Source organism: Boleophthalmus pectinirostris, unplaced genomic scaffold, assembly GCF_026225935.1.
Source record: "Boleophthalmus pectinirostris isolate CB_2022bp ecotype Guang Dong unplaced genomic scaffold, ASM2622593v1 HiC_scaffold_6, whole genome shotgun sequence".
NCBI classification, from domain to species: Eukaryota; Metazoa; Chordata; class Actinopteri; order Gobiiformes; family Gobiidae; genus Boleophthalmus; species Boleophthalmus pectinirostris.
The window spans coordinates 37,986,001-37,999,951 of record NW_026571447.1 but is presented as its reverse complement, the minus strand read 5'-3'; the positions used below and the strand labels follow the sequence as shown (position 1 = coordinate 37,999,951).

Here is a 13,951-nt window from a genome sequence, read left to right as displayed (position 1 = left end):
ATGGCTGACTTTTGCGCCACATATGGACTGAACCAGGACTAAACCAGGACTACACCAGGTCCGGGACCAGACCAGGACTCAGTCTGGGACCAGGACCAGGACTGAGACCAGGACTGAGGCCAGGACCAGACAGTGATTGAGACTGGGACAGAGACCGGGACCAGACTGGAACTAAGACCAGGACCAGACCAGGACTGAGACCGGGACCAGACCAGGACTGAAAACAGTTTAGTCCTGGTTTAGTCCTGGTTCAGTCCTGGTTTGCGGCGTAAAAATCCAGCATCACAATTTAAGTCACGTAAACGGGAAACATTCAGTTTTTTCCATTTTTCATTTAAACAGAAAATCGAAAACTGAAAAAAACGAATCTTTATCTGTTTTTTCATTTTGGTTTCAGAGACCAATAATGAAGAAAACTGCTGTTTTTTCATTTTCTTATTTCTGGTTTTGTATTGAAAAACAAAATGAACGAATGACACATGGATTATGAGGAGATATGCTGTGTGTGTTTTTAGGCTCTTTATCGTCGAAGCCATAGACTGAAGAAAGGCGTGGACTAAAGGAGTGTGACGTCACCACAGAGTTCAGCTCCCGTCAAATGAACCTCATGAGGCGAGCGGTTATAAATTGTGAAATAAAAACACCAGGATCACATAGAGAGGGTTAATACGAACATTTTAAGACCAAAATGACGGGGCTCAAAGCAGCGTTTACAGAGAGAGGCCAACAGTTTTTCAACGTAAAATCAATTAGAAACAGTCGATGAAGCTAGAATCTCCATCGTGCTCTACTTCCTGTCTGGAACACGCCAAATATCAGGTTAGCTATGTTTAATTTACATATACAGTCGATGGTCGGAGCATAAAACACTCACCTCCACCTCATGACATCATGAAGTGGTGAGTACAACAACATACATACATACAGTAGATACATTTTGATCATTTCAGAGCTCACGTCTCCTTCACTACGCACTTAACTATGTTGGGCTGAAACAAGAACCTCTACACCAGAAGTCTCCAACCTTTTTCAACCTTTATAAAATGAAAATGTCAAAGAGTTACACATTTTAGCGGTCGCAAGAAATCGAGAAAGTAGAAGAGCTACAGCAAGCTTTAGACTGCCTATTAAATGTAAACCATTATCCAATTATTAGTGCATAAGTTAGGCATTAAAATGACACATTCAACATAGTAATTAAAGGGACAGTTCGGAATTTTGGACATAGGACCTCATTTCCTCGTGAGCCAGAGTGTTGGAGACGTGTGGAGACACTTTTTTAAATATTCCATCCAGTCCTTGTATTTGCAGAGGTCACTGGTGCTAGGCTAGTGCATGTCAATGGTCATAGTTATTCCTGACACTAAAAACAGTCTTACCCACTCCACAAAACACCCGAAGCAAATATATTATTACACCAGACTGTCCATGTAAATGTCTGTGTTGATAAAATAATTTTAGAAGTAAAACCAACATTGCATTTGAAGGATTTATGTCCGAGCAGCAGCAGCGAGTTGTACTTCCTGATAGAAAGCTGAGCAGCGGCGGACTGATATATGAGAAAATAGTCCCTCAGCATACAACGATTCATGTAATGCAAAGTTAGTTTTATTTCAAACATTGTTCTATAAACACAGACATTTACATGGATAGTCTGGTGTAATAATAGATTTTCTTCGGGTGTTTTGTGTGTCTCCACATGTCTCCAACACTCTGGCTCACTAGGAAATGAAGTCCTATGTCCAAAATTCCGGACTGTCCCTCCCTTCCAGGTTGGAGACTCCTGCTCTACACAGAAAAGCTTGGGCGACCTAGAAGCTGAACCCAAAATCTTGAGTGCCAATAAGCCACGTTGCTGCCTAAACCTATGGAGAAGTACAATTTTACTAACAAGTTACTCTAGAACAGGGGTCTCCAAACATTCATTTCATTCATTCAAACATTCAAGATACGTCAACAAAAATTTTTAGTGGTCGCAAGAAATTGAGATGATTATTAGAAAGAGGGTGAGCCTTTAGGTACAGTAAGGCTACGAACAGACTGCAGCCTGAAGTGACCCAAATCAAAATTTTTCACCCCTATGTGATCTGTATCTGATCTTTTAATGACAGTCTGAACCACACAGATCAGATTTTTTCAAATGTGAGCCAGGCCACTTGGATGTGTGCTCCTAAAAACGATACATATCCGATCTTTTGACATGTGGCTTCAGTCTGAACGGCCAAAGTGCATTCATCCACCTACACATCAGGCTCAGAGTCTTGTCAATGGGGGGAAAGCGAGGTTAGCAAGTTTATTAATATTTGGGGGGGATCGCTCTATTCATGCCAAATTGGATAGGTCTTGGAGGGAACTGGGCGGTGTTTTAAATGATTGCCAAAGAAATGGCCGAGCATGACTACAGGCGGTCCAGGTTCCAATGTAAATGAAAAATAAAGAGCCTGCGAGTCAAATACAAGGAGGCTAAAGACAAAAGAAGTGGCCGTGGACGTGTAACCTGTTCATTTTATGAAGAACTGGACCGTATTTTGGGAAACAAGCTCAGTGTTTATAGCCTCATTCATCAGCCGGTTTCACTTTGTGGAAACTGTCTGACCTCACAGCATTAGCATTCGTTTGCTCGATGGTAGGCAGGTACTTTTTCAAATTTAACAAATCACTTCTATTTGGTCGTGATGTATGTAATGAGCCGCTAACGGGGCTAAGCTTTTCCCAAATCCCGTAGAAAGAAGGGCAACAACGTCTTTCCCCTTGATAAAATTCACCATTCAATGAAATCCCTTGGCAAGCTTCTTGGATGGGGCTTGGAGAGCTTCTGGGAGCTCCTGAGCAACAGGTTGGAGACCCCTGGTCTAGTACATCTAACTGAGTTCTACACACCTCCGCTTTGGAACATTCTATGAAAAGCAATAACATCTCTACACTTAGCAGACCTTCAGTCAGAAAAGTACCACAGTGAGGCTTTAAGTACATTTCTACTCTACTTTTCTACATTTATTTCATGAAGTAACACAGAATGCTTTCTCAGGTAGTCCTCCCCCGTGCTGGCATCTGCAGGAGACCCTCTGATCCCCGGTTCCTTCGGGCAGGTGGGCGGCAGACAGGTGTGCGGCGGATAGGTGAGGGGTGGACAGGTTCCTGGTTGTCTTCGGGCGACAGGTGCTGATGTTCCTGTTTGTCTTTAGGTGACGGTTGCGGATGTCCCTGGTTGTTTTCAGGCGACGGTTGTGGATGTTCCTGTTTGTCTTCGGATAACGGTTGCGGATGTTCTTGGTTGTCTTCGGGCGACAGGTGTGGATGTCCCTGGTTGTATTCGGGCGACAGGTGCGGCGGGTGGCAGAAGCTGGGCAGGCGCAGGTCGTAGCGGTGCCCGGAGCTGTCGTAGGCTTTGTCATTGAGAGAGTACAGTTTATCTGCGATATCGTTTCGCACCACCAGGGCGAAGATTTTGGCGAGGTACCGGTGTTTGGCGAAGAGCAGGTACAGCTTCTTCCTCCGCCACGTCACGTACCGGCATCGGTTATCAGCTCGCAGCGTCACCTACAGGACAGAGGGAGAATTACAGCGAACAATACAAGGCTTAGTCCAAAGAGGTTCATTTGGTCTTGATATTTTATGTTATTAGGTTCTTTTTTTCAGACCAAGATTTTGTTTTCATACCTGACATTTTCGACTGCTCACTAGCAATCTTCCTCAGAGTCAGGTGATGTTGCTGTACCGTGTCGCTCACCTAATTTTAAAAGGTTTTGGCGCTGTCTTCCTACCGGTGGAGGCAGGACGACAGTGCCATCTGCAGTCCCACTTCCTCAGGACAATATCCCAGGTGTGTGAGAATAAAAAAGCCCCCTTGTCCCGGTTTATCGTCCAGTGTTTCCATATTTTGATTGCCTCTTTAATCCAGCGACGGTGTTTCCTTTTCTCTGTCCCAATGATATTTGCTCTGTCCCAGTCCATAATTTGGTTCTGGACTGGGACTGGACTTAAATCAGCTGACCGGACACGTCACAGCAACATCACGTGACCACTCTGAGGAAGATCGCTAGTGAGCAGTCGGAACAGGTAAGAAAACAAACTCTTGGTCTGAAAAAAGAACCTAATAACATAATACAAAGCTTACATATTCACTAAAAAGCTCATATTACACTACTTTCTAATGTTTCCTCATCACAAACGGACCACAAACGGTCAGTTGTGTTTTGTTTCATTCACACATGTTTAAAACACTGGAAATTTAGGCTGAGTTCTTTTCTCAAACTGAAAACATCTTCTGATGTCATGCGGTAATACAGGAAGTGCTCCACTGTTTGTTTTTTTTACTCCATACACCTTCACTAGAATCATTTGGACAATTTCAGTCCAGGAATTGCCAATCTCTACTGAACTAAAAGGTAAAAGGAGCTGTTCACTAGAAAACTACCAGGGATGTAACGATATCCAAGTCTCACGGTACGATATCGTCACGGTATGAACCTCACGGTACGATATTTATTGCGATATCGTGGGAAAGCTCACGATATCATGGGAAAGCTCATGATTAAGGATGTAACAATATCCAAATCTCTCTGTACGATATTTTCACGATTTACAGCTCACGGTACAATATTTATTGTGATATTTTGTGGAGGCTAAACAGCTAAAACTGTTAATACGCTTAATTTTCCTTTTAAAATGCCTTGACAAGACTTAATCCAAAGAACAAGGGTTAAAATCGTTTAGAACTGTTATTTCTTCTTGTAGTCTGCACTGAAATGGAGCAAAGGATTATGGTCTATGTAGTTCCCTCTGTCTTTTTTAAAGCTACTGCTGCACCATAACTCTTCATTTAAGCAAAAAGCCTTGTATAATTCGATATATTGTGATGGACAACAATATTATTGTGAGAACTCTGACGATACGATATCACGATATTTCGGTTATTGTTACATCCCGAAAAACTACTGCTTCATGACATCACAAGGTGGAATAGAGCATTTTGAGCTTTGGAGATGCAGAGAGACTAATAATAAAGAGTTACTCAGACGTATGAATGAAACAAAACACAAGTCCAGGTCTGTTTTTGAAGAGAGATTACACTGGACCTTTAAGCCAATATGATGAAGTGTGGATTGGATGGAGTTAGATTGGTACCACAAACTTTCAATAAGACGCAATAAGAAGACTGCTCTACCCTCTGGACCCCAGTCTGCGGCATGCACCCTATAACATTCTAAAGAGCTATATATATACAGATATATATCTAGAGTCCGTGTTTGTAAACAGAGCGGCCACATTCTAAAGGCCACTTCATAATCTGTGACGACTGGGGCAATCAGGGATGCACCGATATGATACTGGTATTGGATATCGGCAAAGATATAAATAAAATGCGTTAATAACACACTAATAAAATGTACTTGATGCTTGGGAGTGTAAATGCCATTTTTCTGTCCTGTGGTGTGATGCTCTATTTAAGTTCTTCAACAGTTGTAAATAAGCCTTTTCACTAAGACCACCACGCTTTTGGTGTCATTCTTTCATTTTTAGTCATTTTCACTTGTGACCTATAAACTGTCACTATAAATGTACCACGTCAGAATATTCTAATAAATGATCTGGTGGAATAATTATGCAACTGTCCCATCTTAAATAATATCTGGTTAATATCTGGCTAACACTTAGAATTGTGTTTTTATTAGAAAATACAGCTGTCACACTGCAGGACATCACACTCCGCATGTTTGAAGTTTCATTTTTAACTTTGTTTTGTATATTAATCCCTTCACCCCAGAGCTCGTCCTGGTGCATAAATGTCAGATGAGCTCCTCCTGCTTTTTGTCCTTTTAATTAATTCATCATAGCATTTATATAATACCTTTCAAGACACCAAAGCACTTTACAGTTCATTGTTCATTCACTCCACACTCAGGGGTGGTAAGCTACTGTTGTAGTCACGACTGCCCTGGGACAGACTGACAGAAACGAGGCTGCTAATCTGTGCCATCAGGTGCTGCAACGCTCATGTAGGTGAAGTGTCTTGCCTAAGGACAGAACAAACGTTTTTGACACTGGCGCCCCACTGTGGCTCCTGATTGGTCTCCCATCCAAGTCCTGACGAGACCCTGAGATCTGACGAGAGGCTTTCAGGCTTTAACGAGCTGGTATGTGTGATTCTTCCTGTCACACTGCAGGACACCCTTTGGATTACTAAACTGTTTATATCTTTTTTTAGATTTAAAGTAGAGATTAAGGTTTAATATTATTCAATCATGTACATCCGTTTATCCCAAAACCCTTCATGAGCTGTCTCTGACACAAGAGACTCATTCTAGATGAATTTTTATAAAGTGTTACAGTCACACCGCAGGAATATTTCAATGCTTTTTTATTGAAATACCAAAAACTGAAAAACTAAAACTTTATGTAATTAATAGAATACATAGTAAATGGTCACATTGTTATACAGCAGTTTTCAACGTTCAAGCCCTTTACATCAAGGAACCACTCACCCGTTCACACACACATTCATAACTCATCTGGAATCGCACTTCCAACCTGTGGGTCAGTGGGTCTGACTGCTCAACCAATGATGTTTTACGTCGAGAGCGGGAATCAAACCACCAACCTTCTAATCAGTGGATAAATGCTCTACCAACTGAGCCACTGTCGCCCCGTATCTGTGCACAGCTGAGTTGAATTTTGGAGGAATAAATATTTTATTTAGAAAGTCATTTAAAGTGATTACACCAAAAATGAGCGTCACGTCAAGTCCCCATTCGTATTATTGTAAGAGCAGAATGAGTCACTAGCCTCAGCTGTGTGTGTGTCTCTGCATGTGTGGGGGTGTGTGTGTCTGTGGGTGTGTGTGTCTGTGTGTGTGTCTCTGCATGTGTGGGGGTGTGTGTGTCTGTGTGTGTGTTCACCTGGAAAATGCCCTCCTCTGACGGTCGGAGCGAGTCCCACTCTGGAGAGTCCAAGAACTGGAACGGGTAAATATAGTGAAGGAACTCCCCGTTCACCGTCACACGAATCCTGCCCACAACAACAACCACACACCGTCAGTCTGTTTTTATGCTCAGCGTTTGTACTGTCAAATAAAGAAAACGATGTTACTGTTCAAATTAAACTACAGTATTATGTACTCTTGTATTTTACGATCTTTATTTATTTAGGATTCATACACTCCTCTTGTGAGCTTTAAGCCAAATTACAGTGTTGTTACCTCCTCAAAAACACCTGAAGTTGTGTTTTGTTTCATTCACACATGCTCTGTTCCACCTTGTGATGTCATGAAGCAGTAGTTTTTAACTTGACAGCTCCTTTTAGCTATAGGGCCTGTTTACACGAGAATGCTTGTGGGTAAAAAAACAACAAAATATTTTTTCAGAAGTGCCTTTGGTTTAGACGGTGATGGTGTTTGTGGGGCTTAAAAATGCAAAAATATGAAGCCACCCTAGAGAGTAGAAAAGTTGAATGCACTCTACTGTAGTGTTTCCATGTACACTGCCCAAGACGCAAAACTCTGGTCAGATCTGCTCACGTCTCATACTCGTTTATGTGACATAAATACAGGACACAGAAACAAACATGTTGGATGGCATGCATACCCAGTCGAATTTCAGGCACTCCTCTAAGCGCGAAATAAAAAGTGAAGATGCGACGAATCTGTGTATCATTCATTCATCCGTTTTTCAATATAAAACCAAAAAACAACTATTTTCTTCATTATTTGTCTCCAAAACCAAAATGAAAAAACGGATAATGATTTGTTTTTTCAGTTTTTTATTTTGTGTTTAAATGAATAATGGAAAAAACGGATAACGACCATTTCCGGACGGACTCAACCAGGACTGAACCAGGACTAAAACAAGACTAAACCAGGACTAAACCATTTTCAGTCATGGTCTGGTCCCAGTCTCTGTCCTGGTCTGGTCCCAATCTGGTCCCCGTCTGGTCCCGGGCTCAGTCCTGGTGTGGTCCCGATCTGGTCCCGGGCTCAGTCCTGGTTTGGGCCAGATCTGGTCCTGGTCTCAGTCCTGGTCTGGTCCCTGTCTCAGTCCCGGTCTGTTCCTGGTCTCAGTCCCGGTCTGGTCCTGGTCTCAGTCCCGGTCTGGTCCTGGTCTCAGTCCCGGTCTCAATCACGGTGTGGTCCTGGTCCGGTCCCAGCCTCAGCCCTGGTCTCACTCGTAGTCTAAATCCTGGTCTTGGTCCCAGACTCAGTCCCGGTCTGGTCCCGATCTGGTCCCGGTGTCAGTCCTGATCTGGTCCCTGACTTAGTCCTGGTCTGGTCCCAGCCTCAGTCCTGGTCTCAGTCCCGGTCTCAATCACGGTCTGGTCCTGGTCTTGGTCCCGGTCTGGTTACGGACCTGGTTTAGTCCTAGTTCAGTCCTGGTTCAGTTCATTATCTGTTTTTTTCTATTCTTCATTTAAACACAAAATCAAAAACTGAAAAAACAAATCATTATCTGTTTCTTCATTTTGATTTTGGAGACAAATAATGAAGAAAATAGTTGTTTTTTCATTTTCTTATTTTTGATTTTATACTAAAAAACAAATGAACGAATGAAACACGGATTGTTACGCCACTTTTGCATCTTCTGTTCTGTTCAGAACCTCATCATATAAACGTAGATTTAGTTCAGTAGAGTTTGGCAATTCCAGGGATGAAATTATCCATTATGATTCTAGAGATGGTGTGTGGAGTTTAAATACACAATTACCTGTATTACTGCATGACATCACAAGGTGGAACAGAGTGTTTTTGGTCTGAAGGAAGAACTCAGCCTAAATATGGAGTTTTTTTTTCTGTGTTAAACATGTATGAATGAAACAAAACACAACTCCAGGTCTGTTTGTGATGAAGATACAACATTAAAAATGATGTGAGCCCTTTAATGACCGAGATCCAGTGGAGTCACCTGCCGTCCAGAAGCACGGAGAGCTTATCTATGGCGGTCTTCCCCTCCATGGCGAAGCAGTGGTCCCGCTCCAGCGTCTGCACGTCGCGCTCACAGCACGCCACGATCTTCCCGTACTGCGTCAGCGACACCCCGAGCTTCTTGAACAGGCAGTTGTACAAATCCTCGAACTCTTTGTCAAACGTGACGCTGCGTAACCGGTAGGACACGTGCAGCATTTGCCCAAAACACGTCCCGAAGAGCGCGAAAGTCCACAGGAACGTGTCGGTGGTGCACGGGTCCGACCACGACCAAATAGTGGAGCAGAAAAAGCCCAAAGTGAGAAACGTAAACAGATAGAGGAGTCCGTACAACCCGCTGCCGCCCATGAATCCAAAAAAAAGAAAGATGTTTGCCAGGTGGAAGACGGAGCCCTCAGAACCGTCTCTCCAGCGCTCACACACCGGGTACGTGAGCGGCGTGGGCTGGGCCGTCATGTTCAGCGACTCGAAGTCCGGAGGATCCATGATTTTGAGGTTTAAACTGGGCTAAAAAGTACGCCAGAAGGACATGGCACTAACTTTACGCACGGTGGAGACGAGTGTGCCAGAGCGCGCACTGCCGCTCCATGCGCACCTGGCACTGTCAATCCCGTCGCTATGGGAACGGACCGGAAACGGGAAACACGAGAGGCCAATCACAAACATCACAGTGAGACGTGCTCCATGAGAAATACGCAGGCACAGGCGAATATTTATGGTGTAAGACGCATATAGCTGTACATACGATACATTTGAAAACTAAATATAAAAACTAAAGCCTAAATAAATCTTAAGTGATTATTTTTTAGAAGATTACGATCAGCAGAAGCAAAATATTAAAGAGTTACCAAACATTAAAGAACAAGTATTTTACTTGTGTCTGCTAGTCTACATAGTACATACCATAAAATACCAAATAATAGCAGCGACGTTTATTTATTTCAATCACTTAACAGACCAGGCTTTTATTTGAGACCAGGCGGCAAATTGCTGACTCAGCAAACGTGGGAAAATATGTAATTCAAATTCTTTTAACCAGTATGACTATAATTTTAAGTTTTTCGGCCGTTATGTGATGGGTTTGTGGGTCTGTAGGTGCATGGTGGGTGGGTTTGGGGATCTTTAGGTGCACGGTGGGTGGGTATGTGGATCTTTAGGTGCACGGTGGGTGTGTTTGTGGATCTGTGGGTGCACGGTGGGTGTTCTGTGATCTTTGGACACGGTGGGTGGGTATGTGGATCTTTAGGTGCATGGTGGGTGTTTCTGTGGATCTGTGGGTGCACGGTGGGTGTTTCTGTGGATCTGTGGGTGCACGGTGGGTGTTTCTGTGGATCTGTGGGTGGACGGTGGGTGTTTCTGTGGATCTGTGGGTGCAGAGTGGGTGGGATTGTGGGTGCAGACTCTCATTATTCAACTGTTGGTGTTAAAATGTGTGAAATGCTCCAGTTTAAGCTGAAGGTGACTTTGAGTGTAAAGAGCTCCTGATGTATCTGGGACAAAGAGGGGACCCCTGCTCTCTCTCTCTCTCTCCATCCCTCTTTCATTCCCTGTCTCTCTCTCCTCTCTCCCTCCACGTACCTCGTTTTCTGTCTCCCCCTCTCCCCTAATACCCTCTCCCTCCCCATTGCTCTTTTTATATCCTTCTTGTTTTTTTTTTATCACACTCTTCCTTCTCTATGCTCTCCTTCCTTCATCATTTAACCCTCTCCTTTCTTTCTCTCTCTCTCTCCCCTATCTTCTCTTCTTTTATCTTCCCTCTGTCAATTCTCTCCCCATAATTTAACTTTCTCTTTCGATCTCTCTCTTTCTCTACCTATCAATAACACCTAGTCCTTTGCTCCTCTCTCCTCCCTCCCTCCCTCCCTCCCTCTTCTTCCGTATGTCTTAACTTTTCTCTCCTAACCTCTCTCCGTCGTCTATGCTTCCCTCCACTCATCATTTAACTCCTCAACTCTCTCTCTCTCCTAAGTCTCTTTCTCCATCCCCCTCTCTCCTCAATCTTTTATTCCCTCTCTCCTCATTTACTCCCTCTTTCTCTCTCTCTCTCTCTCTCCCTCCTCAGTCTCTTTCTCTTCCTCTGTCTCCATCCCTCTCTTTCCTCAGTCTTTTGATCTCTCTCTTTCTCCCTTTCTCTCTCTCTCTCTCTCTCTCAGTCTCTCTCTCCCTCTTTTTCTCTTCTTTAGTATCTTTATCACCCCCCTCTCCCTTTCTCTCCCAAGTCTCTTTCTCCATCCCACTCTCCTCAATCTCTTATGCCCTCTCTCCTCAGTATCTTTCTTTCTTTCTCTTCATCCTTTCTCCAGCTCTCTCTTCAGTCTCTTTATCTCCCCGTTTCACCCTATCTCTCTCTCCTCAGTCTCTTTATCTCCCTTTTTCTCCCTCCCTCCATCCTTCCCTGTCTCTCTCCTCAGTCTTTCTCTCCTTCTTTCTCTTCTTCAGTCTCTTTATTTCCCTCTCTCTTTCTTCAGTCTCTTTTTCTTCCTCTTTCTCATCCCTCTCTCGCTCTCCTCAATCTCTTATTCCCTCTCTCCTCAGTCTCTTTCTCTCCCTCTGTCTCCATCCCTCTCTTTCCTCAGTCTTTTGATCTCCCTCTTTCTCTCTTTCTCTCGCTCCTCAGTCTCTCTCTCCCTCTTTTTCTCTTCTTTAGTATCTTTATCCCCCCTCTCTCCCTCTCTCTCTCTCCTAAGTCTCTTTCTCCATCCCACTCTCCTCAATCTCTTATGCCCTCTCTCCTCAGTATCTTTCTTTCTCTTTTTCTCTTCATCCTTTCTCCAGCTCTCTCTTCAGTCTCTTTATCTCCTCTTTTCTCCCTATCTCTCTCTTCCTCTCTATTTCCTCAGTATCTTTCTTTCTCTCCCTCTTTCTCCATCTTTCTCCCTCCCTCTCTCCTCACTCTCTTTCTCTCCCTCTTTCTCCCTCCCTCCATCCTTCCCTCTCTCTCTCCTCAGTCTTTCTCTCCGTCTTTCTCTTCTTCAGTCTCTTTATTTCCCTCTTTCTCCCTTTCTTTCTCTCCCCCTTTCTCCATCCCTCGCTCTTTCCTCAGTCTCTTCCCCTTTCCTCAGTCTCTTTCTCCCTCTCTCTTTCTTCAGTCTCTTTTTCTTCCTCTTTCTCATCCCTCTCTCGCTCTCCTCAATCTCTTTTCCCCTCTCTCCTCAGTATCTTTCTCTCCCTCTTTCTCCCTCCCTCTCTCTCTCTTCTCTCCCTCTTTCTCCCTCCCTCTCTCTTCTCAGTCTCTTTCCCTCTCTCTCTCTCTCCTCTCACATCACTCCTTTTCTATTTTCCATTCTACCATCTGTCTCTCTCTTTATCCTTCTCTCTGCTTTCCCCACCCCATAATGAAACACCTTCTCTCTCTCACCCCATCGACACTCCTCTCTCCTCCTCTATCTATCCCTCCATCCCTGCCCTCCTCCCTCCCTCTCTCTCTCCCTCTCTCCCTCTCTCTTTGGGGCTGTCCTGCTTTTCAAACGGGGTAAAAACTGTTTCCTCTGACAGCAAAACCAATTCTCCCTTCCTTCAGAAAGCAGCAGCTGTGTGGTGATGGAGAGTTTGATCCTGTCTCCTCCTGTCAGCGACGAGGTTGTGGGTTAGACTCCTGATGTCTCTGTGTTACTGCGCCTCAGTCTGTTTACCATTCACTATTCCATTTTAGTGTCAAACAAAAAACAGATTTCTATTTCCAATATTTAATTAAAAGTTTATTTCAAATAACACAAATCACAATACAGTCTCAGTGTCTGTTTTAATTTTGATATTTTATTCTCTCTGGTTTTTATTCAGTGTCAACCATGGATCTATAATAAAAATTATTTTTATTACAATTCTACGGCATCAATTGAACAAAGGAGAGTTTATCGCTGCTTCCTGTAGTCCAACAATGACTTTCTAAGACGCTAAATTAAAAGCATAAAAAAGAAGATGACATGTTTGTCCACAAAATTGCAATGATTTTTCAGATGAGACCTTCAGCAGCAGAACTTCCCGGTAAAATAAACCAGAGAGAATAAATTATCAAAATTAAAATAGGCACCGTTTGAGGTTATTTGAAATCAACTTGAAATCAGTTTTTTTTGTTTGACACTAAAACGAGTGCAATGCATTTTTTTGTGTGTGAAATCCAACAGCACGTGTTCGGCTGACGGGGCTTCGATAGCATTTTGTAGGGATTCTTTTGCATTTTACATGTTTTGCAAGACTCCTCTCTAGCATCACTCTGATTGGTCAAAACTGCACATTTCTGACGTCACATGTTTTGCGGTGTTAGGCCAGTATTCAGGAAGTAATGCGGAAGTAAAAATCTTTTTTTGCGCAATGTGCCAATGAGTACAGGTCACTGAAAACAATGCGATGCCATCTTGGGTTCACCTTGCAGATTTTATTATAGTTCTATGTTGGTAGATAGAGACATGTAGCCAGGCTGGTGCCACCTAGTGCCTCCGCTCAATTTCAATTCTCTCCAGGGACTAGGTCAGGAATCAGAATACACTAGACGGTTTGCAAAAATCCTGGAAGTGTGAGTCCAGGCATCAGCCAATCAGCGAAAAGCAATACATTCTGTGTTGGCAACAATTCCCAAGATCGAGGATTTAAAGCCAGAATAAAGAGAATGTTTGGTGAATTTTATCAAGGGAAAAGACATTATTACCCTTCTTCCTACAGGATTTGGTGCATTACATACGTTACGACCAAATAGCAGCGATTGGTTAAATGATAAAAAATACTAATGTTGCGGTTTCCACGAAGTGAAACCTGCTGATGAATCAGGCTAAGAGACATGCACATCCAACAAAAATTGCGACTGCATGCTGGGTCCAGAAACAAAAAGTGTGCAAAAAAAGAAAGAGATCCACACTGCAGTTCTTTGAAGCTCCCAAATTTTTATTTCAGTGACACCACAGTGTGATGTTTCTGGCCAAGCCCTTCTTCTCTTCCTTTTTTATAGTTTCTTCATTCACGACTCTCAGAGAACAGAGTTTTGCTGTCAGGGTAATGCTGAAAACAACTAGCATGCTAATGTGTAGGGACGCACCGATCCAG

The 13,951-nt window shown here is 43.3% G+C and overlaps 1 protein-coding gene across 1 annotated transcript; it reads right to left on the bottom strand.

Annotated features, from left to right (window-relative positions):
- Positions 1 to 1,682: 1,682 nt before the first annotated feature.
- On the bottom strand, positions 1,683 to 9,400 carry popdc3 (popeye domain containing 3). Its single transcript, XM_020938738.2, has 3 exons — positions 8,895 to 9,400; positions 6,900 to 7,008; positions 1,683 to 3,540 (listed from the first exon to the last, which is right to left on the bottom strand). Exons 1-3 carry the CDS (start codon positions 9,398 to 9,400, stop codon positions 3,025 to 3,027), a joined length of 1,131 nt encoding a protein of 376 aa, XP_020794397.2. The 3' UTR covers positions 1,683 to 3,024.
- Positions 9,401 to 13,951: the final 4,551 nt, after the last annotated feature.